We start from the raw sequence: 27,657 nt of genomic DNA on the forward strand, positions 1-27,657 counted from the left end.
CAAGTATTACATCTCAGATGGTTGATCTTGTGAGTTCTGAGTGGAAAGCTGAATTCTGTAACCTGTCAGTCACATTGGAATGTGCTTCGTTGAGCTTCCAAGGTTGTCATATGGTTGTCAGATAGATGTGATCCATATTATTGAGATGTGCAGAGCAGGAAGCTAATACTATTCAGTCTGAACCACAAGTGCTCTATTGCATAGGAATCAAACCCAGGGCACTGATCATAAGTATGTAGCAATGCACAGCTCTGAATACCTTGCTGTTGTGGTCTAACAACTTTTTTCTAATGTTTTGAGCCTTTCATTGCAAACCCTTTTTAGTATGAACGACCTTTTGCTGCTTTCTTCTACAATGCTGCTGAATGCCTTCTATGCTCTGATATATATTGCCAGCCAGCAATGTAGTATTGACTGACTTGTTTGTAATTGGCCCAGTTATCATGATTCCTATGATTTTTCTGTTCCTGAAGAGCTTGCAATGCCCTGTTGTAAAACAAGTTGCGCATTAACAATGACTTTTCAATTTCCCACTGAATTTATTTTTGTTTAAAATAGCACGTCAACAGAATAAATGTGTTCTTCTGCCACGCTTTAGCAGCAGCAACAGTATATAGAGATGGGATTGACCAGTGGCTGCTGGCCAGAAGGTGAAAGGACAACCCAATCACTAATGAGCAGGGCACTCAGCATCCAACTGTATTCTGGAGGGACAGAGGGAGGGAGGGAGGGAGAAGGCATATCTGGATGTAGAGCAAGGTGCCTAGAGATCCGCACTGTGGTGGAAACAGAGGCCACAGTTTTTGACAGGGAATGACAAAAGTCGTTTACTAGTAAACTTAACATGGAACACATTCACCTGCATTGCAGATAAGGCATTTTCTTATAAAATTGGTGCAATTATCTAACTGTTGTTTGAAAATGCAGATGGGTGGGTTAGTAAGTTTGCAGGTGACACAAAGATTGGTGGCATTGTGGACAGTGTAGTGGGCTGTCAGAGGATACAGCAGATACAGCAAAAGATACAGCAGTTACAGATACAGGCGGAGACATGGCAGATCAAGTTTAATCTGAGGAAGTGTGAGGTGTTACACTTTGGGGAGTCAAATGTAAGGGGAAAGTACGGCAGGACCCTTAACAGCATTGATGTACAGAGGGATCTTGGTGTCCAAGTCCATAGTTACTTGAAAATGACCACACAAGTAAACAGGATGTTAAAGGAGGAATGTGGCATCCTTGCCTTCATTGGTTGGGGCATTGATTATAAGAGAAAGGAAGTCACGTTGCAGCTATATAAAACTTTCGTTAGCCCCCACTTGGAGTATTGTGTGCAATTCTGGTTGGCCCATTACAGGAAGGATGTGGAGGTTTTGAAAAACATGCAGAAAAGGTTTAACAGGATGCTGTCTGGATTAGAGAGTATTAGCAAAACAGAGAGGTTGGAAAAACTTGGGTTGTTTTCTCTGAAGCGTTAGAGGCTGAGGGGAGACCTGATAGAAGTTTATAAAATTATGAGAAGCATAGACAGGGTAGATAGAATATTTTTCCCAGGGTAGAAATATCAAATACTAGAGGACAATCATTTAAGGTGAGAGGGGGAAAGCTTAAAGAAGGTGTGTAGGGCAAGTTTTTTTACACAGAGAGTAGTAGGTGCCTGGAACGAGCCACCGGGGGAAGTTGTGGAAGCAGATATGATAGTGGCATTTAAGAGGCATTTAGACAGGCACATAAATATGCAGGGAACGGAGGGAGATGGATCATGTGCAGGCAGAAGAGATTTAGTTTAATTCAGTGTCATGTTCAGCACAGACATTGTGGGTTGAAGGGCCTGTTCTTGTGCTGTACTGTTCTATGTTCTGTGTTCTAACTGCATTACCAAAGTAGATCTCATATCATCTCCTTCTCAAACTTAATAAAGAAGTTCATAGAGAAATGTTGAGCTGCAGAGTAGAATCACAGGATCACATAGAATTGTTGTGGCACAGAAGAGAGCCTCTTGCTCTGCTGATTCCATTCTGACTCCTAGTTGAGCAAGCTTGTCAGTCTAAGACCCTTGCTCTATCACTTTCTTACAAGACTTTGGAATTCACTAATCGAGAAGGTTGTGAAGCCTTAGTCAATTAGAGATTTACGACATCTTGGTTATTAGGGGAGTCAAAGGATGTGGAGTTAGTGCTGGTAAGTAGCACTGAGATAAAAGGTCAGCCATGTAAACACAATGGACTGAATTGCCTACTCCTGCTTCAGCTTCTTAACATAGAACATAGAACACTACAGCACAGTACAGGCCCTTTGGCCCACAATGTTGTGCCGATATTTTATCCTGCTCTAAGATCTATCTAACCCTTCCCTCACACATAGCCTCTCATTTCTCTATCATTTATGTGTCTATCTAAGAGTCTCTTAAATGTCCCTAATGTATTTGCCCCCACAACCTTTGCTGGCAGTGCGTTCCATGCACCCACCACTCTCTGTGTAAAGAACTTACCCCTGACATCCCCCTTATACCTTCCTCCAATCACCTTAAAATTATGTCCCCTTGTGTTAGCCATTGTCGCTCTGGGAAAAAGTCTCTGACTGTCCACTTGATCTATGCCTCTTATCATCTTGTGCACCTCTATCAAGTCACCTCTCATCCTCCTTCTCTCCAAAGAGAAAAGCCCTAGCTCACTTTACCTATCTCCATGGATCTGTAATTTATTTTTCATAAGTTCCTATCCAATTTCTTCTTGTAAACCCTGATTGATCCTGTATCCACCACCCCTACAGGCAATGAGTTCCAGATTACAACTGCTCTCTGAGTAGAAAAAAGATTTTCCTCACAGCATCTCTTCATCCCCAAGTCCTGAAATTAACCTGGATATTGGCATGAAACTTAAACAGAACACCACAAAACTAGGCACAAGATTTGAGGTGAGACCCATCAATAATGTAAGCATTGGTTCTGTTCTTATATTTTGTAATTCCACTCAACAATCGCTGTACTATTACTGTAAGCCTACCAATAATTTCAAATATCAGATCCAAATTCTTCACCATTTTACAGGGAGGATGTGCTAGCACTAGAGAACGTTCAGAAGCAATTTATGAGGATGATATCAGATGTAAAAACTTAATGGGCAGAGGTTAGCTGGGCAGGATTTGTTACTTCTGGAGCAATAGAAGTCTCAGTGAAGTTCAATTGAGTGCATAAAATGATGGGTGACTTATTTCACCTTTACAAAAAGATCAAAGATTGGGTGGCATGGTTTCAGGTAAACAGTAGAAGGATTAAGGGGAGGAGTTGAGGATAAGGAGTGGGGTGGGGTGGGGAGGGCCTGGGACTCACTGCCTGAAAGGATGCTGGAAGTCGAAATTCTCGTCACATTCGAAAAGCACCTACAGGATTACTTTAAGAGAAAAGAACTATAAACGATTTGTCTAAGGACCCACTTCCTGACATCCCAAAGCCTTTCCACGATCTACAAGGCACACGTCAGGAGTGTGATGGGATACTCTCCATTTCCCCGGATGAGTGCATCTCCAACAACACTGAGGAAGCTTTAAACCATCTAGTACAAAGCAGCCTGCTTAATTGGTATTCCCACTACTCTAAACAATGATTCTCCCACCACTAGTACACAGTGGCTACAGCATGTACCATCTACAAAATGCACTGCAGTTATTCGCCCAGCTTACGCTGAGAGCCTTTCCCAACTCATAAACCTGACACCAAGAAGGAGAAAGGCAGCGGCACCTGGAAACACCTCTATCTGCAGGTTCCATTCCAAATTGCACACCATCCTGACTTGGAAATGTATCGCTGGTCTTTTATTGTCACTTTGTCTAAATCCTGGAACTCATCCAAAAGTAATGTGGGAGTACCTTCACCAGAAGGACTGCAGATGTTCTAGAAGGCAGCTCACCCGCACCTTCTCAAGGACAATTAGGGATGGGCAATAATCACACTAGTCCAGCAACCCCCAGAGTAACCCACAGAGCTTGTGTAGACTCTATGGGACAAATCGGCTCCTGTGTGCTGCAACAATTCTATAATACTTCATCTTTATGATTACTATTCTTTTCGGTTTGCATTGTACACTTGTTCACAACAACGGGCTGCAGACCCAGTTTCTGTTTCCCCTTGCAAATATCAATCAGGACCCCTGGTTCCTTCCACTTCACACTGCACCCCCCCAACCCTCCCACCGAGTTCTAATTTTCCAGAATATTTAGGCAAACAGCACTCTAAACATATTTTCTAATGACCTTTACAACAGAACTCAGTACAAACTGCAGGGCTGAAGGATTACGCAGCATAAACTGACCCCTCCCTACATTATCTGAAAACTTTCTAAGCTTATCCCTCCTGGTCTCTATAACCTCTCCAACTGTGCAGGCATCTCCTCCCATTCTAGTGCCTTGATTGTTCCCGACCTTAATTGTCCCACTGTTGGTAGATGTGTTTTTCCTTCCTAACACACAGCCTCTTTTACTTTCTTTCCTGAAGCCTACCTCTTTAAACAAACTTTTGCTCTTTTATTTGAATAACTCCTGTGCAATCCATTATCAAATCTGTTTTTATGATGTGCCTGTGTAATGCTTGGATCATTTTGCAGGCTGAATGGTACTAAGGTGGTTTACTTCTAACAGGATATATGGTTGAGTGAGTGGGCAAAACTGAGACAGATGGAGTATGACATGGAGAAATGTGATATAATCCACATTTTCATCTTTTCTTATGACATGGAAGGAGGATATTTGGCTCACTGAGTCTGTACCACTCACAGACCAATCCCATTCCATGGCTAGTTATCCCTGTAACCTTTTCTCCACACATTTCCATCCACTCCCTCCTGATTCCACCACCTAACTACATTGGGGACAATTTCAGTGACTAGCTAACCTACCAGCCTGCATATCTTTTGGACATGGGAGGAGACTGGAGCACCCAGGGAAAACCTACATTAAGAATGTGCAAACTCCACATAGACAGCACCAGAGGTCAGGATTGAAACTGTGTCACTGGAGGTCAGAGCTACCTGAATGGCAGAGCAACCTGAAGGGAACATTTCCTCTTCCTTATTTACTTTTTGCTCTTATCTCCCTTCTCCCTCATGTGCTTACTATGAGGTCTTCCCTTAAATTCATTCTGTCTAATTGTATCACTCTTCATGAGTGAGTTTCAGGTTTCCACCACAGTACGAAAGGAAATGTTACTTCTGAATCCTCTCTGACTTCTTGATGACTATTTTATATTGGTGGTCAGGAAAACCAAAAAATAGACCAACAAAATGGACATCTGATTGCCCAGCAACCATCTAGAATGTGAATACACTGGTATGAACAGTGCCCTGCAATAATATTCTTCTGCCATTCATTTATTTTGACCAACCATATAAGTTGCACAGATCCTTGATAAATGCAACTATTAGGCTTTACACTGATTATTAGATTTAGGTAAGAGTTACTTGACTAATACCTGGAATGGGCAGATTGTCTTTATGAGGAAATGTTGGAAGGCTAGGCTTATATTTGCGGGAGTTTAGAAGAATGAGAGGAAAGTTGATTGAAACATATGAGATCCTCAGCAATCTTGATTGGGTGGATGTGGGCAGGAGATATTTCTTTTTGTGGGAGCATCTGGAGCTAGGGGTGTCCTTGTTTAAAAATAAGGGGTCGCACTCTTGAGGTAAAGATAAGGCCGTTTTTTCTCTCAGAAGGTCCTGGGTCTTTGGAACGCTTCCTCAAAGGGCAGTGGAAGCAGAGTCCTCACATTTTTTAATGGTTGAATTTGATGTATTCTTGAACAAAAAAACCGAACTGCTGGAGGAACCAAGTGAGTCAAGCAGCATCTGTGGAGGCAAAGGGATAGCCGACCATTCCTTTTCCCGCACAGATGCTGCACGACCCACTGAGTTCCTCCAGCAGATTGTTTCTTTGCTCCAGATTCCAGCACCTGTAGTCTCTCGTGTCTCTAGATATATTCTTGATAAGCAAGGGCATGAAAAGTTACAAGGGGCAGACAAGGATGTGGAGTTGAGGTGACAATAAAATTAGCCATGAATTTATTAAATGAAAGAGCAGGCTAGAGGGGCCAAGTGGCTCAATCCTGCTCTTAATTCATATGTCTAGATGTACAAATTGTATTAATGCACGAGCTTGCATATCAGCATTCCAATTAGGAAGAACTAGATTAGAGATGTCGGCCATTTTGAGGTTTGAGGGCAGATGTGCTCAATGTGTCCATTTGTTTTCACTCAATATAAATGTACCTTTAATAAGATTCTTTGTAATCTCAACAACAATATTACAGAAAAACAACATAAACACCCTTCTACAGACTTTTGTTGGCGTAGCAGAGTTTTAGCATCAATAAATTTGGGTAGGCCCTTACAGACATTCGATCAGCTATCCTGAGAAAATGTGGTCGAGATGGCAGATGTAAGAACATTATATCATTTATAACCCATTCACTTATATTATTGCGTGGTCTGAAGTACTTACCTTATTGAATAAAGGACAATCCCATTTTTAAAAATTCTCAATAACTTGTTGTCCGTTGTCACCTCATGGAAGTTGGCTCCTTTCTCATTGGCAAAGAATAAGTCTGGTTTCCAAATTGAATCCAACATTGATGGGTCCAAGTCTAGAGAGTCATCAGGGTACTCGCTGTACGCCAGCCGAGGGTCGTTCCACTGCTGGCGCAGAAAAATGTTCAGGCGGTAATCCTGCAAGGAATAAGTAAAGATAATTAAAACCTTGGAATATCTTTGAATTCCACAAAAGAACCCTTAAATGCTTTTTTTACTTGTCAGAAACGGAATCAGATGTATTATCACTGACTTATATGACGTGAAATTTGTTGTTCTGCGGTTGCAGTACAGTGCAAAGACATAAAAATTAATATAAATTACAAAATAAATAGTGCAAAAAAAGAAATAATGATGTAGTGTTGATGGGTTCATGGACCATTCAGAAATCTGATGGCAGAGGGGAAGAAGCTGTTTCTGAAATGTTGAGTGTGGGTCTTCAGGCTCCTGTACCTCCTCCCTGATGATATTAATGAGAAGAGGGCATGTCCCAGATGGTGAGGGTCAGCTTGTCAAGCTGGCATACTTGACTCATTGGTTAAAGCTAAGCTTACAGTGTTAGCAGACATTCTTTAGCATGTGAGATGTCCATTCAAGGGTCTGAAAACAGTGGGATAGAAGCTGTCCTTGAGTTTGGTGTATTCTTAAGTACAATAAAGTGTATTGACCTATTAAGGTATCTCCAATAGATTTGAATTTCTAACAGGAATAAATAGGAGCAGATGGACTGGGCTTCAACTTACGATCTACACCACAGTGTTGTGTCTCTGATCTAGCTAGGCATCAGACAACAGGTGAATGCCAGCGGCACCATGCAGGGCAGAAGGCAGCCAATAAGCTTTCTGCTGCTGATGTCAATTCATAACCACACTGTGAGAGTGCGTGCACTGGCCCTTTTACAATTGAACTCCTGAGGTTCCACAAGAATATAAGAGAGTAGGGGCAGCAGTAGATTATTTGACACCTCTCAATCTACCTTGTTTGACCTTGCACCTTATTGTCTACCTGCAATGCACTTCCCTGTAGCTGTGACACTTTACTCTGTATTCTGTTATTGTTTTTACCCTGTACTACCCCAATGCACTCTGTACTACGTCAATGCACTGTGTAATCTGTATGATCGGTATGCAAGACAAGTTTTTCACTGTATCGCGGTACAAGTGACAATAATAAACCAATACCAATACCTCAAGTCTGTCCCACCATTTAGTATGACCATGGCCTCAACTACCTCCAACAATCACTGAATTTAGGGCATCTAGTGCCAACCTATGGCCAGTCCAGTTATCATTCATCCAGGGAAGATAGCTGGTACTCCTACTTGTGAGATGGCAACTATTATACCATCAAGGCTGCCTTCTAGAGGAGGGATGTTATAAATTCAAGTCTATTGGAAATACCTTAATGGGTCGATATACTTCATTGTGCTTAAGAATACACCAGACTCAAGGATAGCTTCTATCCCACTGTTATCAGACTCTTGAATGGACATCTCATATACTAAAGATGAACTCTTGATCTCCCAATCTTTCTCGTTGGGGCCCTTGCACTTTATTTGTTTACCTGCACTGCACTTTCTCTGTAGGTGCAACACTATATTCTGCATTCTGTTTATCTTTCCATCACCTCGGTGTACTTATGTATGGCATGATCTGTCTGGATGGCATGCAAACAAAAGCTTTTCACTGTATCTCAGTACATATGATAATAATAAACCGATAAGACTTTCTTGCTTTTATGGGCATGTTTAACTTTGTAAGAAGGAAGTGATATTTATGGTTTGAACACTCACCTCTTCAATATCTCCAAACATAAATCAAGCAAGAATATGAGGATGCAAGGCTTCATGTGAATATCTATATTTTCTCATGACATATAAGGAGGCCATTCAGCCCACTGAATCTATGCTGGCTGTCTGAGCAATCCAACCCCATTGCCCCACTTATTTCCTTTTAACCTCTTCTCTCTCACAGTCCAGCAACTTCACCCTGATTGTCCTACCACCCACCGACACAGTAACCAAATGACCTACCAACACGTCTTTGGGATATGCGAGGAAAGTGTGAAAATTCCACACTGTCACAGGGAAAGTGTGCAAACTCCGCAATGACAGCACCTGAGGTCAGGATCAAACCCAGGCTGCTGGAGCTGAAGTCCCCACATTACCTGCTGTACCACTCTGCTGCCCATGAAGCGTTGAAGCTATTTTCTTAGGTGAGCATACAGATCATAAATTCTCATTTGATTCTTTTACTTCAGTCTGTATAAACATCTCTCTCTAAAGATACAAAATAAAAAAGGTACCATTTTTCTCCACATCAGCAAGTCATCTCACTTGACTTCACAAAAGGTCTTTTAATTCTGCTCCGCAACTAATCTGGACCTCTTTGTCTTTGCCAAGGTCATCGTAATTATCTCTTTATCAAACGTGGCTGCTAATATGTGAGCCTTTGTTCACTTCCCTGCTGTTCCACAGGATTTTTACTTACTTTGTTCTTGATCTGTTACCCTGTCAGAAGAGTTATTAATGAAACCTTCATCCCTTCCCTTTGAAACTAGCTTCAGACAAGACTCAAGAAAACAGACTTTTCCAATGTCTTGCAGTGCTTTTGCTTGCTGGAAATCTGTGGGATGAGCTAATGAGACAAATATTGTTCCTGATCTTTCTGGGTTGCAATATGAAGACCTAAAAATATCATGTATACTGTTTACTCCGTGAGCTTCACGTGAACAAGGAATTTCATTGCACCCTGGTGTATATAACAGCAAACTAAACTAAACTAATACACTTTTGGTAAATGAACACAGCCTGTGGTCCTTCATTTACAAGCTGGTATTGGTATTGGTTTATTATTGTCACATGTACCGAGGTACAGTGAAAACATTTTGTTTGTTTGCCATCCAGACAGGTCATGCCACACATAAGTACATATAGGTAGTAAAAGAAAACAGAATGCAGAATATAGTGTAGCAGTTACAGAGAAAGTGCAGTGCAGGTAAACAAATAAAGTGCAAGAGCCATGACGAGGTAGATTGGGAGATCAAAAGTTCATCCTGTACTGTATGAGGGGTCCATTCAAGAGTCTGATAACAGTGTGATAGAAGCTGTCCGTGAGTCTGATGTTACGTGCTTTCAAGCTTTTGCAACTTCTGCCTGAGGGGAGAGGAGAGAAGAGAGGATGACCGGGGTGGGAGGGTTCCTGATTATATTCACTGCTTTCCTGAGGCAGCGGGAAGTACAGATGGAGTCAACGGAGGGTTGCTGCTTTGCCTGATGGACTTGGCTGTGTTCACAATTCTCTGCAATTTGATGTGGTCACGGGCAGAGCCGTTGCCATACCAAGCTGTGATGTATCTGGATAGGATGCTTTCTATAGTGCATCTGTAAAATTTAGTGAAAGTTATCGGGGACATGCCGAATCTCTTTAACCTTCTGAGGGAGTAGAGGTGTTCAGTTTGGTTGAAAAGTTAATGCCAATGTTAACCTCATTTTTCAAATAGTTTCTCTGGAAAAATGGTCAGAACTTCAGAATCATGAGTGGGTGTGGAAAGCAGTCAGTATGTCATCTGCTGGAAAGCCAATGCAAATGTACCAGGTAGGATGTACCTGGTAGGATGAGCTGTGTAAAAGCAGAATCTGCTTTCACGTACATCAGTTTTTGTTTACACGGATTGGCTCCCCGAGTCACAGGGCTGAGCAGACTCTCAATGATGGCCGATTGAGAGACGTTGCTCCCATTGGTTCAAGTACCAGGGAGCATAGACTTGAATCCTTGGATATAATATTCAGGGTGGAGGAGAGGTTGAGTGTGAGGAAGAATATTTTTTACTTAGAGAGTAGCTAAGATCTGGAACTCATTGCCTGTAAAGATGATGGAAGTAGGATCAATCAGGGCTTTGAAAGGAGGAGGGGGGGTGGATGAGCACCACAGAGAAATTGATTTGCAGGACTACAGGAAAGAACAGACAAATGGACTGACGGTTTTGCTCCAACAGGAGGCATCTGAGCCTTAATGGACTGAATGATCTCCAACGCGTCACATTGATTCTATGAACCAGTCAAGTGTTGAACTCACTGAGCACCTCTCTGATTATTTCTAATGTGCATTTTGATTTCTCAGTGTAGCCAGTTGAGATGGTCATTAATCAATGTACAGATGTTCCTCGCTATAGAATTTTCTCTGTAACGCAAATGACTCTTTGAAATATGTGTCTTCAATTTGCGAATCTATTTTTCATAGAATGGAATACCCTCTACCAAAGTATCCAGAACGTGTTTGGTCCAGCCTTTCTGATTTACGAAATTTTGCTTATCGATAAGTTTTCCAGAAACGCACCTCTTTCATAAATCGAGGAATGGCTGGAATCAAATTGAATGCAGCAGTATTTTTATGACTCATTTGAGCTGCATCATTAATAACTGTGTGCCCATTTTGGAATTGATCATTTTTCTCAATGTTACAGATGTATAAGATAGATTGGTTTATCATTGTCACATACTGAGATACAGTGAAAAACTTTGTTTTGCTTGCCATCCAGATAGATCATTCCAAAACATAAGTACATTGAGGTAGTACAAAGGGAAAAGCAATACAGAATGGAGAATATAGTGTTACAGTTTCAGAGAAAGTGCAATACAGGTAGACAAATACAGTGAAAGGGCCATGATGAGTTAGATTGAGAGATCAAGAGTTCACCTGTATAAAACAAGAGGTCCATTCAAGAGTCTTGTCACAGTGGGATTGAAGCTGTCCTTGAGCCTGGTGGTGCGTGTTTTCAAGCTTTTGTATCTTCTGCCCAATGGAAAGTGGAAGAAGAGAGAACGTCTGGGGTGGGAGGGGGCTTTGATTATGTTGGCTGCATTTCTGAGGTAGTGGGGAGTGTGGACAGAGTCAATGGAAGGGAGGCTGTTTTTCACGATAGCTGTGGAATTGCACAACGTGGACAAAGAGTGGTTTTGACTTATTATCATAAGGAAATTAAGCACCACCAATTCTGCACTGTTCTAAATGGGAGAAATCCTACCCACCTGAGGTCCTGATCCAAACTCACCCTGACAGAGTCAGGAACCAAACTCATCAACAAACTTTGTTGAAATGCACAATCAGTGGTCACCAAGCCAATGAGGGAGCAGAGACATGAACTACCACTGAGAAGGAACTTGGATAAAATTTGTTGACTTATTCCACTCAATTTAAAATAAAATATCCTTCAGGATCACTGACAAGCCCAGCATTTATTGGATGGCGATCCCATCCCAGGTAGGATACAGGGGAGGAAAGAGATCAGACAGAGTGAGGGATTGGGTGTAGGAATGGGGGTCGGTAGTTCAATCATTGGCACTTAACAAGGTAACTAGTGGGCCAGTGGAATGCAGGTGGAAGTGACACTTGGTACCCCATGAGCACCCTTCGCCTATTATGTTGCCCCTGAAGAAATGTGCATCCCCCAGGGAAAGAGGGAGGATCATGAAGACAGGATGAGGATGGGGAGACCACAAGACATCGGAGTGGAATTAGGCCATTCAGCCCATTGAGTCTGCTCCGCCATTGAGTCTGCTCCGCCATTGAGTCTGCTCCGCCATTCAATCATGGCTGGTTTATTTTTCCCTCTCAACCCCATTCTCCTGTCCTCTCCCCGTAACCTTTGACCCCCCCCCCCCCCTTACTAATCAATAACCTATCAATCTCTGAGGGGTTGCTATAGAGATAACTAAATCTCATTCCCGGCTTTGACAGAATAAAGATGAGCTGAATTTCAACACTCTCTATTCCTCAACAGCAAAATAATGTGCATTCTGATGTTTTAACCTTTGGTTAATAAATATGTAAGCTGTTCATTGCTGAGCACAATGGTGCATCTGGTAGAGTTGCTGCCTCACAGCTCTGGCAACCCGGGTTCAGTCCTGACCTCCGGCGTTGTCTGTGGGGAGTTTACATGTCCTCCCCGTGACCACATGGGTTTCCCCTGTGTGCTCCAGTTTCTTCCCACATCCTAAGGATGTGCGGGTTGGTAGGGTAATTAGCCACTGTGAATTACTCCTGGTGTGTAGGTGACAGCAGAGTCTCGGGGGAGTTGATGGGATGGGAAGGTGGAAAGTATAAAAAGGGGATGGGCTGAATTAGTGTAGATGGGTGTTTGGTGGCTGGCATGGACTCAATGGGCAGAAGGGCATGTTTCTGTGCTGTACGACTTGCTATGTTAACAAATGTAGGGACTTTCTTAACTCCCAGCACATAAATCTCCCTACAGAAACAGTACAGGAGAGATTGCCAACAATATGTATTCATACAGTGATCTGATGTACTGACCTGCAGAGGGAAGTGAAGCAGGAATTAAATATTCCCAGAGCATTTCACTGACCGATCCACTTGAATTGTTCTAACATGCTCAATGCAGTGGCAAAGGCTGTGGCCTTCAACAGGCTGTGGCCTTAGAATCCAAAAGGGGAAATTATACAACACTGCTTGAAAACGAATCTGAGATATTTACAGCACAGATAGAGGACGAGAGGACAGTCAGCCTCAGGTCGACAAAAGAACCATTCAGGCTAAGCATACTGTACTTCCCAGCTCTTGGTCAGCAGCCTTGTAAGTCACAACACATTACACATTCATCCAGGTATTCTTTAATGTGCTGAGGGCTTCAGACTCTCACTGCCCTCTGGGTGAACTAATGTTTTCTCAATCCTAACCTTTTTGCCTTGCTTCTCCCAAGTTATTGAAATTTCTTATTAAGGGAGAAAGGTCCTTTCTATCCTGTTTACCAACAATTTTAGATGGCTCAGTTTAAACTCTGCTTTGTTCCAAAGGAAACAACTCTGTAAAATTCTCCAGGATTGGCAATATGCTTGCAAATTTCCTCAGTGTTCTTTCTAAGTTATTGCATCTTGCCTGCAATGTGAATTGTACACACTGTTCCACCTGAGGCCAGCTCTTATTTTGTACAGTTTGAGCATGAGCTCCTTGCTCTTTCATTTTATGATTTAGTCAATAAACAAAGTTAGGGCAGCATGGTTAATGCTGCTCCCTTATAGCTCCAATGACCTACCTTTGACCCTGACCCTGGGTGTTGTATGTGTGCAGTTCACATGTTCACTCTGTGACTATATGTGTTTCCTCTGGGTGTTCTGGTTCCCTCCGCATATCAAAGTCGTGCTGGTTGGTTAATTGACTACAGCAGAGGCACGATGGGCTAAATTACCTAATTTTGTGTCGTAAAATATGAAATAAGTACGTACACATTTGGCGTGAATAATCACTGTGTAAGAACCGGGACATTATATAATTGCAGTGTCCTTGCCACCAGCATGTGATAGGTTGATGTCCGTGTCAATAGCCCTATAGCAGATAGACTTCTCTCAAGACTTGCTTTGTTAATATGTCAATATTTGGCAAGGGCAATTAAGACAATTAAACTGGCTACTGTAAGTTACCCATTGTTGAAGGTAAGCAGCAAAGCAATCAAGTTGATGGATGTGTGAGTACAGATGAGCTGCAGGGAAAATAAAGAGAGGGCGAAAGACACTGATGGGATTGCTCGACTGTGAGCTTGTACGAACTCATTGGGCTGAAAGGCCTTCTTCTAGGTTGTACTTTTCTCCCTCTTCTCACTGCTACCGTCAGGCAGCAGGTACAGAAGCCTGAAGTCCCACACCACCAGGTTCAGAAACAGCTTTATTCCTACAACCATCAGGTTCTTGAACCGACCTGCACAACCCTAACCCTACCTCAGCAACGGAACACTACGGACCACCTCCTGCACTACCATGGACAGGTTAATTTTGCACCAACGTCTTGTTTTGCACAGCTTATTTTCTTCACTGTCTTGTTTCACTTATGTTTAATTTATGTGTAATTTATTTTCTGTGTGTTGTCTGAATCTACATGCCGGTGATGCTGCTGCAAGCAAGTTTTTCTTTGTGCCTGTATCTCACTGTACTTGTGCATATGATAATAAACTTGACTTCACTAATAAGCGTTTTAATTCTGTAGACACAAGAGATTGCAGATGCTGGAAATCTGGAGCAGCAGTCAAAGACGCTGGAGGACCTCAAAAGGGTCAGGCAGCATCTATGGAGGGAGATGGACAGTCGACGTTTCGGATCGAGACATCATCTGGACTGGAAAGAAAGAGGGGAGGTAGCCGGTATAAAAGGGTGGGGGGAAGGGGTGGAGCAGGAGCTGGTGGGCGATAGGTGGATCTAGGTGAGGAGGAGTGAGAAACAACACCTCATATTCCGCCTGGTCAATCTCAAACTTCTGGCACCCTCTCCCCTCTGTCCCTTTTCCCCTTTTTCTTTCTTCCTGATCCCACTGGCCCCCCATCAGCCTATCTCTTTCCCCTCCCCCACCCTCCCCATCTGCCCATCACCCACACACTCCTCCCACCGGTTCCCCTCCCCACCTCCCTCCCCTTATTCCCTGCTCCAACTTCCTCTCATCAAACTCCATCGTCTTCAGCCCGTTGTCATTTCCGCCTATCACCTCCCAGCTTCTGACATCATCCCCACCCTCCTCCCTCCCTCATCTGCCTATCAACACCCCCCTTCACCTGGATCCACCTACCACCCGTCAGCTCTGGCTCCACCCCTTCCCCCCACCATTTTATACTGGCTATCTCCCTTCTTTCTCTCCAGTCCAGATGAAAGGTCTTGATCTGAAACATTGATTGTCCATTTCCCTCCATAGATGCTGCCTGACCTGTTGAGTTCCTCCAGTGTCATTGAGTGTTGCTGTTAATTCTGTATCTCTTCTTATCCACCTTACTTACTTGTTCTGCTGAGATCTGGAGGTCTGTATGCCAAGGTTTCTGCTCCTTTTAGTGCACTATGATTTAACATACTTTTTCATCTGTTCAGAGGTACCAGGGGACCAGCATTTTTCTTATGGAGTGACATACGTGTTGGAAACAGGCCCTTCAGCCCAACGTCCATGATAACCATCAACCACCCATTTACACTAACCCTACATTTATCCCTTTTTTTATTTTCCCCACACTCCCATCAACTCCCAGAGATTCTACCGTCACCTCCACACCCAGGGCAATTTACAGTGGACAATTAACTGACAAACCCCCACGTTTTTGGGGCATGGGAGGAAACCAGAGCATTCCCAGGGTGGAAATGGCTAACACAAGGGGGCATAATTTTAAGGTGATTAGAGGAAAATATAAGGGGGATGTCAGGGATATGTTTTTTACACAGAGAGTTGTGGGTGCATGGAACGCACTGCCGGCAGAGGTGGTGGAGGCAGATACGTTAGGGACGTTTAAGAGACTCTTAGATAGGCACATGAATGATAGAAAAATGGAGGGCTATGTGGGAGGGAAGGGTTAGGTAGATATTAGAGCAGGATAAAACATCAGCGCAACATTGTGGGCTGAAGGGCTTGTACTGTGCTGTAATGTTCTACGTTCATTCAGAGGAAGCCCACACAGTCACAGTGAGAACCCACACAGACAACGGCTGAGGTCAGGATTGAACCCGGGTCACTGGCACGGTGAGGCAGTGGCTTAACTACCTGCGCCACTGTGCCACTCATTTATTGTCCATTCCTGATAGCCCCTTGAACCAACTGGTTTCCTGAACCATTTCAGGTGGCAGTTAAGTCAAACACATCAGTAGATATGGAGACATGTTTTAGCAAACAGAGAGAGTAGATTTTCTTCCCAAAGGTAGACTTGCCCTCACCAAATATTGACATATTAATAAAGCAAGTCTTCAGAGAAGTTGAGCTGCTACTTGGCTATTGACACAGACAGCAATCTATCACATTCTGGCAGTAAGGACATTGCAATTACATAATGTCCCAGTTCTTTTCACAATGACTATTCATGTCAAATATTTATACTTATTTCATGTTTCCTTACAACATAGAATGAGGCTATTCAGCCCAACAAATCTGTGCTTGCTCTCAGAGCAATCCCATCAATTATTACCCCTGACCTTCCTAACAGAGGCTGCATGCCATTTTGGTAGCTGGAGCTATGATCAACAACCAATTGTAACAGAGACTGGCATGAAAAGGGGTAAGCAAGTTGAGGAAGGCAATTTCTTGTGCTACTCGAAACCATGTTATCTTTCAGTGCTCGCTTGATGCTGGAAGTTTGAAGAAAATATTTGAGATACACCCAAACCATGAGAGTAACAGATTGTGTGAATGCGCACAGCTCTTTTCTCAAGGTTGGGAAATCAAGAACAAGGGGGCATAGGTTTAAGGTGAGAGGGGAGAGATTTAATAGAAACCTGAGGGCCAACATTTTAATCCAGACAGTAGTCACTATATGGAATGATCTTCAGAGGAAGTGGTTGAGGCAGGTACATTAACAACATTTAAAGGGTACTTGGACAGGTACATGGATAGAAAAGGTTCAGAGGGATATGGGCCAAATGCAGGCAAATGGGAATCTTGGTCAGCATGGACTAGTTGGGCCAAAGGTCCTGTTCTCTTGCTGTATGATTCTACAACTCTAAAGCCTTCCCGGGAGAATTTGTCAAAACCTCATATTACCTGAGGACCATAATGCCTGCTGTACTCTTCCACCATATTGGGAAGTACATGGAAGTCATTCAGGGAGATGATAGCTCAGGGGTTAAATTACTGGATTAACAGCCAGTGATGTAGACCACTGACCCAGAGACATCAGTTTGAATCCCACTATGGCACCTGGATACTTTAAATACAGATAATTAAAAAGATCCTGAATTAAAATCACAAAACCACCAGATTGTTGTAAAAAGAACAACCTGGTTCAGGAATTGCCTTCATGGAATGAAATCTGCTCTGGTTACGTGATCTGCTGATAGGTGATTTTAATCCCACCAATTGATACTTAATCCCTTGGAGGCAATAAGGGACGCCTCTTGCTCAACGTCAGTAAAACTACAGAGCTGATTGTTGACTTCAGGAAGGAGAAGGAGGGCAGACTTGTGCCAGTCTACATTGGAGGTGGAGAGGGCAGTAGCTTTAAATTCCTGGGCGTTAACCTATTGGATGACCTGTCTTGGGCCCAGCACATAGATGCAATGACAAGGAAGGTGCACCAGCAGCTTTACTTTCTTAAAAGATTAAGGAGGTTTGGCACGTCACCAAGCAAACTAATAAACTTCTACAGATCTACTGTTGAAAGTGTCCTGACTGGTTGCATCATGGTCTGGTATGGCAATTCGAATGCTCAGGAATGTAAGAAGCTGCAGAGAGAAGTGGACTCAGCCCAATACATCACGGGCATATCCCTCCCCACAATTGGTAGTATCTACAGGAGGTGCTGCCTCGAGAAGGCAACATCCATCATCAAAGATCCCCACTATCCGGGCCGTGCCATCTTCTCTCAGCTACCATCAAGCAGGAGGTACAGAAGCCTGAAGACCCACACCACCAGGTTCAGCTACTTCCCTTCAACTATTCACTTCTTGAACTCACTGGCACAACCCTAATCACTACCTCAGTATAGCAACACTGTGGCCACTTTGACCACTTTGCACTTCACTAGACTTTTTTTTGTTCTCATTGTGTTCTTTCTTGTAAAGATTATGTTTAATTTATGTTTTTTCTTGTTTCAGACAAATTTCAAAATGTCTTATTAACTCGTGTTCCTACTCTTTCACTGATATAACCTCCAACCTCTATACTCATAGAGTCATAGAGTTATACAGCATGGAAACAGGCCCTTCAGCCCAACTCATCCATGCCATCCAAGATGTCCTTTCAAGCTAGTCCCATTTGCCTGCATTTGACCCATATCCATCTAAACCTTTCCTATCCATGTACCTGTCTAAGTGTCTTTTAAACATTGCAGTTGTACCCACTTCTGCAGCTTCAGTGAAGCTAAAGCACCAGTGTTGTTATTGTTTATTTTGTTGTGTAAATTACGTATAATTTACGTAAAATTAAGTTTATGTTAACTGATCTTTGTCATGTTTGTAATGTACTGTGCTGCTGCTGCAAAAAGCTAATTTTCATGGCATTTATACCCTGTGTATATATGCCTATGAAAATAACCTTGAACTTGAACTTGAAATCACAGCCTGAAATGCCCCCTTCTCTTTGTTGCACCTTCCTCCCCCACATGTATCCAATGATCAGTCTGGACATTACAGAAGAGATAAAATTAGTCAATATCTTTTTTGTATCTCGTCCTTACGTTCCCTATTCCCCCTACGTTCCCTTTTGTATTACTACTTCTGGGGATGACCTTTAGTACAATCTCCACTTAATACTTTATTCATCTATGGATTTCAACTTCTGCTGTGGCTATTCTAACGTCTTGTATAAATCCATCTCTAAAGTTACTCAAGGTTATAGTAGCTGAAGCAGAATTGAATCAAATTCATTAACTTGGGCTATTGTGGAACTAAACTTTGAGTGGCACAATGGCACAGCTAGTAGAGCTGCAGTCTCACAGTACCAGGGACCTGAGTTCAATCCTGACCTCGGGTGCTGTCTGTGTGGAGTTTGCATATGTAGGTTTCCTCCTGGTGCTCTGGTTTCTCTCCAATATCCCAAGACTGGTAGGTTAATTGGCCACTGTAAATTGTCCGTAGTATGACTGATAGAATGTAGGGAAGAATGTTTAAAAGACACTTAGACAGGTACATGGGAATGGGGGGGGGAATAAAAGAAAAATGGGATTAATACAGGTAAAGTGTAAATGGGTAGTTGGTGGTTGACACAGATCCAGTGGGCTGAAGAGCCTTTTCTGTGCTGTGTGTCTATGAGTCTATGAATCTTGCCTTTCATCCTGCATAAACACCCAAATGAAAACCTACATGCAATCACATTGGAGTCAACATGTCAGCTACATTTTCCCCTGGTCTGAGATGTGATTCAAATGTTTTTACAATAAAAAGTAAAAAGTTCTTGGTTTAAATCAGACCCACTAAGGAATTCAGCGTAAGGCAAGGTGTTTCACTGTACCTCAGTACATGTGACAATAATAAACCAATTTACCAATGTAGTGGGGCACAATGGCACAGAGGATAGTGCTGAGTAAGTAAACCGGGTTCAACCCTGACTTCTGTCAAAGTTCAAGGACCTGCGCGGAGTTCTCCCTGCGACCACATGAGTTTCCTCTGGCCAGTCCTGTTGCCTCCTACACCCCAAAGATGTGCTGGAAGATTAATTGGCTGCTGTAAGTTATGCCCAGTGTCGGTGGGTAGTGGGAAAGTCAGGGTGAGGTTGCTCGACGTGTGGGAGAGAATAGGTTCAAGGGAAATAAGTGGGAGATTGGGAGAGATGGGATTGCTCTGAGAGCCAGCATAGACTCATAAGGTTAAATAGCCTCTTCCTATGAGGAGGCTGAGGAGTGACCTGATAGGACGTAAGATTATGAGACTCATAGACAGGGTAGATAGTCAAAATCCTTTTCTAATGTTAGGGCTATCAGAAACAAAAGGGCATAGGTTTAGGGATTTTAGAGAGGGTTTGAGGGGAATATTACACACTGCGGTCGACTGGCAGGCACGGTAGTGTAGTGGTTAGCGTAACGCTATTACAAGTGCCAGCGACTTGGGTTCAATTCCAGCCGCTGTCTGTGAGGAGTTTGTATGTTCTCCCTGTGTCTGCGTGGGTTTCCTCCGGGTGCTCCGGTTTCCTCCCACATTCCAAAGACATACGGGTTAGGAAGTTGTGGGCAGGCTATGTTGGCACTGGAAGCGTGGCGACACTTGTGGGCTGCCCCCAGAACACTCTACGCAAAAAGATGTATTTCACTGTGTGTTTCAAACGTACATGTGACTAATAAAGATATCTTATCTTAACTGGAACTTGCTGCCAGAGGAGATGGTGGAATCAGGAACAATCACTACTTTTCAGAGACATTTAGGTAGGCATTTAAATAGACAAGACATAGAAAGAAATAAATTTAATGTGGGCAAGTGTCATCAGTGTAGATAGTCTGAACAGATGGTCTGAATAGATGGTGCGACACAACCCCATGATATTGTGAGTCCATGCCTGTTAGAGGCAAAAAAGGTTTTGGAAACAAAGAGAGGAAAGAGGCAGAAGGAAACAGAAGAGAAGGCCTGTGATAGGGTGGAAGGGAGGAGAGGTTCAGTGAAGAGAGGGATGATGGTCTGAGGCAGAGAAAGATGTAAAGAAACAAAAGATGTGTCTCGAAGAGATGTCAATGGCCAAATGAGAATTATTACTTCAAATTGCTCAATTCAGTGTTGAGGTTGCAAGACCAAAGTGTCAGGTTGAAAGTCCCATTTGGAGCCCTGGGCTCACTTTGGTGATAATGCCACCAAACAAGTCATATACGTAGAGATACTGTGGAGGCTTAAAAATTGTGTAGGGGCTGAGCTAATAGGAAAGGTTAGAAGCTCCAGCTTCTAGCTTCAGGAAAGAAAAGTTAATCCATAACTTCATTAAAGCACATAAAATATTAAATGTAACAGATAAACCTAAAATACAACTATAAAGAAGATCAGGATGGTGGAATGTGACCAGGAGAAAAGAGAACTTGAACAGGCCTGCCAGAGGAGACAAAACCATTAGAGGAATGTAAAATAGAGCCATTGGGAAACCATGTTACACTGGGAAAACTAATGTAATAGAAAAATAGACTTCAATGGCTGAATGACCTTTCCTTATTCTTGGCTCATGAAGCTTACAAGTCAGAAAAGCCACAGGTTTGGCTCCTGGGTTTTTCCTGTATTGGTGAACTCAGTCTGAGTAGGAGACGTAGGTTATTCTGACTGGGATGGAGTGGGGAGGGGAGGGTTAGGGATGGGGTTGGGCACTGGGTTAGTCTTCCTGTATTTTTCCATTTTCCTAATTTTTCAGTTTACATCCCTTCGAGACGCATCCTCTGCTTCTTTCCATGTTCCATCGCCATCTTTCTCTGCCTTACACCATCAACCTCTCCTCCCTTCCACCCTATCACAGGCCTTCTCTCCTGCCCCTCTCCTCTTTCTGTCTGCAGAAACCTGCTTGCCTCTAACATTCATGGAGTCACAGCATCGTAGAGATGTGTTGCACAGAAACAGGCCCTCTGGCCCATCACATCCATGATGACCTTTTTACCTATTTACAATTACACCGGTCCAAAATCAGTCAAGCTAGCTGGAAGAGGAGGTATGTGTGAGCCTTTTCCTTGCCTTGGTAGTTGATTTAAAACCTGTTGAACACTAACCTTCTTTAGTTCTGATGATAGGACATTAACCTGAAACCCTGGCTTTATTCTCCCTCCACAGATACATCCTGACCTGCTGAGCATTTCTGTTTTGATTTTGGATTTGCAACATCTGAAGTGTTTTGAATTGACATCAGTAGGAAAAATGGTGGCAGTGGGTTTGCCCTGCTACTGCTTTCCTAGGCCGCACGAGCCTTCTTCATGACATTCAATTTTTGTTCTTTCTTCCTGCTTTGCTGCATTAGTTTTCACCTCCCCCAGACCACCTTTGTTTCATCCAAAAGAAAAACACAGCAGATGCTGGAAATCTGAAATAAAAAGAGCAGATAATGCTGGAAATACACAGCAGGTCAAGCAGCAGTTATGGAGAAGGAAACAGAGCTGATGTTTCTGGTCGATGATCTTTCAACAGAATCCAGTTCAGAACATGGTGGGTACAACGTGTACTGATGAAAGATCATCGACCTGAAACACTGACTCTATTTCTCTCTCCACAGGTGCTGCCTGACCTGCTGAGTATCTCCAGCACATTTTGTTTTTATTTCACTTTTACGTCTTGCCTTGCTCCATTAACATCTCCTTCCACCTTGAATCAACCTTTCTGTCATTAGATCACTTTGGTGCTCCATCTCATCAAAGGCCGTCCCTCTTTTTCTTTCTATTAGAACATAAGAGATTAAAGTGTGGATCATACAATGCCTCAAGCCTGCTTTGCCATTGAATACGATCATTGATCACTAACTATAGCTCCATTTTCCTACCTGCTCTCCATAACCCTTCACTTGTCTTTGCCCAAAAGTCAATCTTGGCCTTGAATATACTCAGTGACTCCAGCTGCACAGCTTTCTGTGGTGAAGAATTCTAAAGACTCTCATCCCTCCGAGAGAAGAAATTCTTCATCACTGCTTTGTTAAATGGGTGATCCACTAATAAATCCAGAGCATCAAAGGGAGATACACAGTAACAGGCCTTTGGCCCAACAAGTCCATGTTGACCATCAAGCAACCAATCCTACCCTAACCCATTTTATATCCCCCCAAATTTTTATTCTGAATCCACGTTCTTTGGTTCTTGATTCCCCACAAAAGGAAACAATATCTCTTTTCTACCTTGTCAAGCCCCCTCAGAATCTTCCAGTTTTCACCAAGGTCACCTCTAATTCTTCTAAACTCAAATGAACATACACCCTTCCTCTTTTCACTGTTTTTATTTCAGATTTCCAAAACAGTGTTAGGCTAGACTGGTACCACAGGCCAAGAAGATTTCTCTATACTGACCGGCAGGATATTATTATCAATACTGTCTGGGACAATTCTTGTTCTGGAAGAGGGAACGTGAAAAAACAGAGAGAAAATAGTTGATAGCAATCAAATTGTCTGCTAAAAATGCCAGAGAGAAAACAGAGTGGAAAACTATAGCCAAGGGTTCAGAAGGAACAAACATGAACTTGAACTTGATAGGTTTCTGAGCATCTGATTCAACTAGTAAATTATGTGGTGCGATTGCACAAACTAATGATATATTCTTGGAATTTATCAGGCCAAGAAGTGAATAGGAAGTTTTTGCGATATTAAGAGAAACTGAAAGAAAAGAGTTTCACCAGAATGCTGCCTGGATGAGAGAGTATTAGTTATAAGGAGAGGTTGGACAAGCTTACATTGTTTTCTCTGGAGCGTTGGAGACTGAGGGGAGTCCTGATAGAAGTATATAAAATTATGAGAAGCATAGACAGGGTAAGCATTCAGAGTGTTTTTCCCAGGGTAGAGATGTCAAAGGGCTAGAGGGCATAGCTTTAAGGTGAAAGGCGGAAAGTTTAAAGGAGATGTGCAGGGTAAGTTTTTTACACAGAGAGTGGTAGGTGCCTGGAATGCACTGCCAGGGGTGGTGGTGGAAGCAGACACAATAGCGGCATTTCAGAGGCATTTAGACAGGCACATAAATATGCAGGGAATGGAGGGATATGGATCACATGCAAGCAGATGGGATTAGTTCAATTTGGCATCATGGTTGGCACAGACATCGTGGGCCGAAGGGCCTGTTCCTGTGCTGTACTGTTCTATGATGGGTGAATTGGTATATTGGTTTATTATTGTCACATGTACTGAGGTACAGTGAAAATCTTGTCTTGCATACTGTTCATATAGATCAATTCATTGCACAGTGCATTGAGGTAGTACAAGGTAAAATAACAGATTGCAGAATAAAGTGTTACAGTACAGAGAAAGTGCAGTGCAGGCAGATAGTAAGGTGCAAGGTCTCAGCGAGGTAGATTGTGAGGTCAAGAGTCCATCATTTTGTTCTCATCATAGGGCAGATAGATGGAAGCTACTTCCATTGCTTGTGGAGCCTGGAACTAGAGGACATAGTATCCAAACTAAATCCAGGCTTTCCTGTATTGCAGTTAGGAACCATCCTATACACAGAGTGTGGTATAAATTTGGAACTAGATCCTGTGAATGGCAGATGATAGGTCAATTTCACTCATGATATATTATTGATGACAAAAGGTATAAAGGAAAATAGGGAAATGATATATGGAGTTAGTCCACAGATCAACCATGAAGCTTTGTACAGGCTCAAGGGGATAAATAACCTCGTCTTTTCTTATTATGTTCTCCTGACACTGTATAATATATTTTCTTGGTTAAAAATTTAAAGTGTGTTTTTGTTTAAAAGAAACAGAACCAAGGGATTTTAAATAATGCAATAGCTGGTGAAAATAGTATCTAAAAGTGCTTTGCCTTATGTTGACGAGGCACAGGAAAACACAGTACATGAGTGTATTACAGTTGCATGTCAAGAACTTGGCTCAGGATGTGACACTCCAAGGTGTATAAGCCACAAAGCACTGGAGAGATGCCATCAATGCTGTCTCTGCAAAATCCTCCAAATCCACTGGCAGGATAATCAAGTGGCATACAGTGGTGTTGCTACCTCACAGCTCTACTGACCCGACTTCAACCTTGACCTCTGGAGCTGTCTACTTGGAGTTTGTACGCTTTCTTGGTAACTGTGTGGGTTACACACAGCGTGGTAGTGTAGCGGTTAGCATAATGCTATTACAGCACCAGCGACCTGGGTTCAATTCCCACCGCTGTCTGTGAGGAGTTTGTACGTTCTCCCCGTGTCTGCGTGGGTTTCCTCCGGGTGCTCTGGTTTCCTCCCACGTTCCAAAGACGTACGGGTTAGGAAGTTGTGGGCATGCTATGTTGGCGCCGGAAGCGTGGCGACACTTGCAGGCTGCCCCCACACATGCTCAGTAACGCAAAAAGACGTATTTCACTGTGTGTTCCGATGTACGTGACTAATAAATAAATATCTAAATATCTAATACTGCTCGACCCGCTGAGTTCCTCCAGCACATTGTTTGTTGTGACACAATTAAAAGTCAGCTGGTACAGTCCAGTATGGTGCACTGACGAGAAAGTGGCAGGAGCATCCAGTAGAATGTGTCAAATAGCCTCCATGTACTGGTACAACTGCATCAGTAAGTTACTTTGACCTGCCTCCTGCCACATCTGTGACTGAGTCCACAGGTCCTACATTGGCCTCATCAGCCCACGGAATTGGATTAGAAACAAGCTATGACTGTGGGGACTGCTGAACAGGGAAGAGAAAAAATAGGCACCATCACATTATAAAGGGACTGCCAGTGGCCAGTGGACAGTTGGGTGCCTTTTAAGGCAAATCTTCTGCCTCTCCCGATGTCCACTGCGCCATGTACCTGGGCACAATCAGTAAAGCAGACAACACAAAGATTGGAGGAGTTGTGGACAGTAGAGGCCTGTCAAAGGATATAGCAGAATATAGATCAGTTACAGACATGGGCGAAGTAATGGCAGGTGGAGTTTAATCCGAGCAAGTGTGAGGTGTTGCACTTTGGGAGGTCAAATGCAAGGGGAAAGTATGCAGTTAATGACAGCATTGATGTAAAGAAGGATCTTGGGTTCACTGAAAGTGGCCAAGCAAATAGATAAGGTGGTTAAGAAGGCATATGGCATGCTTGCCTTCATTAGTCAGTGCCTTGAGTATAAGAGTAAGGGTCATGTGCAGCTCTATAAAACTTTGGTTAGGCTACCCTTGGAGTATTGTGTGCAACTCTGGTCGTCCCATTACAGGAAGAATGTGGAAGTTTTGGAAGAGGTTTACCAGGATGCTGCCTAGACTAGAGGGTATGAGCTATTTGGAGAGGCTGGACAACCTTAGACTGTTTTCTCTGCAGGGTCGGAGGCTGAGAGGAGTTCATAAATAACGAGAGGCGTAGACAATCATAATCATTTTCCCAGAGTAGAAATATCAAATACTAGAGGACATGCATTTAAGGGGAGGGAGGAAAGTTTAAAGGTGATGTGCGGGGCACAGTGTAGGTGCCAGGGGCTGTGGTGGAAGCAGGTACGATCGTGGCATTTAAGGAGCTGTTAGACAAAGGAATATGCAGGGAATGGAGGGATAAGGGTCATGTACAGCCAGAACAGGTTAAGTTGAACTCAGTATCATGTTTGATGCAGATATTGTGGGCTGAAGGACCTTTGCTGTGCATCCTGTGCTGTACTGTTCATTGTTCTATCTTCGGACTTGTAAACCTATTCCTCGTTTGTATCTCTGATGGGCTCCTGATCGGTTGCCTTCCTTTTAGAGGACACAAAAGCCCAAGTAATGGAGCATCACATTGCAGCAGCTTCTACAGTCGCTGTTTTCAGCCTTTGCTGAAACTTTAATGAATTGTGACCCCCATTTGTGGAGTTCATTACAACTGTTAACTTACAGCAAAGAATCGTCTTCATTCCTCTTCCCCAGGAATCTGCTGGAACCTGAATGAGCTGTCACACAAAATTGTCTGGGAAATATTGGCCATTAACAAGTCAACCTAATGGCAAGTTGGGCTAATTAGGCCTTTTAATTTTGCAGATGGTATCTGTTAATTGTTGTACTGTTGCGTAGCTTTGTGCATAGAATAGATTTGGCCTTTCTGGAACTGCGTTGCCTTCATCTCTTACAAACACTCAAATTGAGAGCAGCAATAGTATGTATAATGGCATCATTTATTACACAGATTTCTATATGCTGGGCCATTCCTCCACACTCTGAACACAAAAGTATGATTTTAAAATGACACAAATAAAATCTGTTGGAATTTGGTTTACAATTGGTACTGAGCAATTTAGAAATGGCAATCTCATTGAAAGGGGCAATTGTATGAAAAAAAACATGTTAAATGATTCATCATTTGACAAGGGAGCCATAGAATTTCACAGCACAGAAGGAGGCCATTTAGTCCATCATGCTTATGCTAACTATCCCACTCTTCTTTACCTATAGTCCTGGCAAATGTTCTACTCTTCCGAGGTTTATACAATTCCCTTTTTGAACATAATTGTAAAATCTGCTTCCAATGCCCTGTCAGGCACAGCATTCAGAACTTCAAAATAAATTCTTTGTTCTATGTCTGATATAGTACTGTATGTGCATTAAGCCCACTACTGGAATTTGGTGCCATTGACTTCAATGGAACCAAATTTCAGATGCAGGGTACAATGTGCTCAGACTGTGTGAGATGAACTCTTGATCTCCCAACCAACCTCCTTGTGGCCCTTGCACTTTATTGGTCTACCTGCACTGCACTTTCTCTGTAACTGCAACACTATATTCTGCATTCTGCTTTCCTTTTTGCTACCTCAATGTACTTATGTGTGGAACATTCTGTCTGGATGGCATGCAAACAACAGCTTTCCACTGTATCTCGGTACATAGAACCATAGAACAATATAGCACAATACAGGCCCTTCGGCCCACCATGTTGTGCCACCCTTCAAACCACACCTAAGACTATCTAAGCCCTTCCTCTCACATATCCCTCTATCTTAAATTCCTCCATATGCTTATCTAACAATCTCTTGAACTTGACCAACGTATCAGCCTCCACCACCACCCCAGGCAGAGCATTCCATGC

The 27,657-nt window shown here is 42.9% G+C and overlaps 1 protein-coding gene across 1 annotated transcript in view; it reads right to left on the reverse strand.

Annotated features, from left to right (window-relative positions):
* Window positions 1-27,657, reverse strand: part of glra3 (glycine receptor, alpha 3) — a 179,238-nt gene that overhangs the window by 72,637 nt on the left and 78,944 nt on the right. The window contains exon 4 of the mRNA XM_052019901.1: window positions 6,487-6,710. Within this exon, the coding sequence (XP_051875861.1) occupies window positions 6,487-6,710 (224 nt within the window). The remainder of the gene's footprint in view (window positions 1-6,486; window positions 6,711-27,657) is intronic.

Source organism: Pristis pectinata, chromosome 7 (genome assembly GCF_009764475.1).
Source record: "Pristis pectinata isolate sPriPec2 chromosome 7, sPriPec2.1.pri, whole genome shotgun sequence".
Taxonomy (NCBI): Eukaryota; Metazoa; Chordata; class Chondrichthyes; order Rhinopristiformes; family Pristidae; genus Pristis; species Pristis pectinata.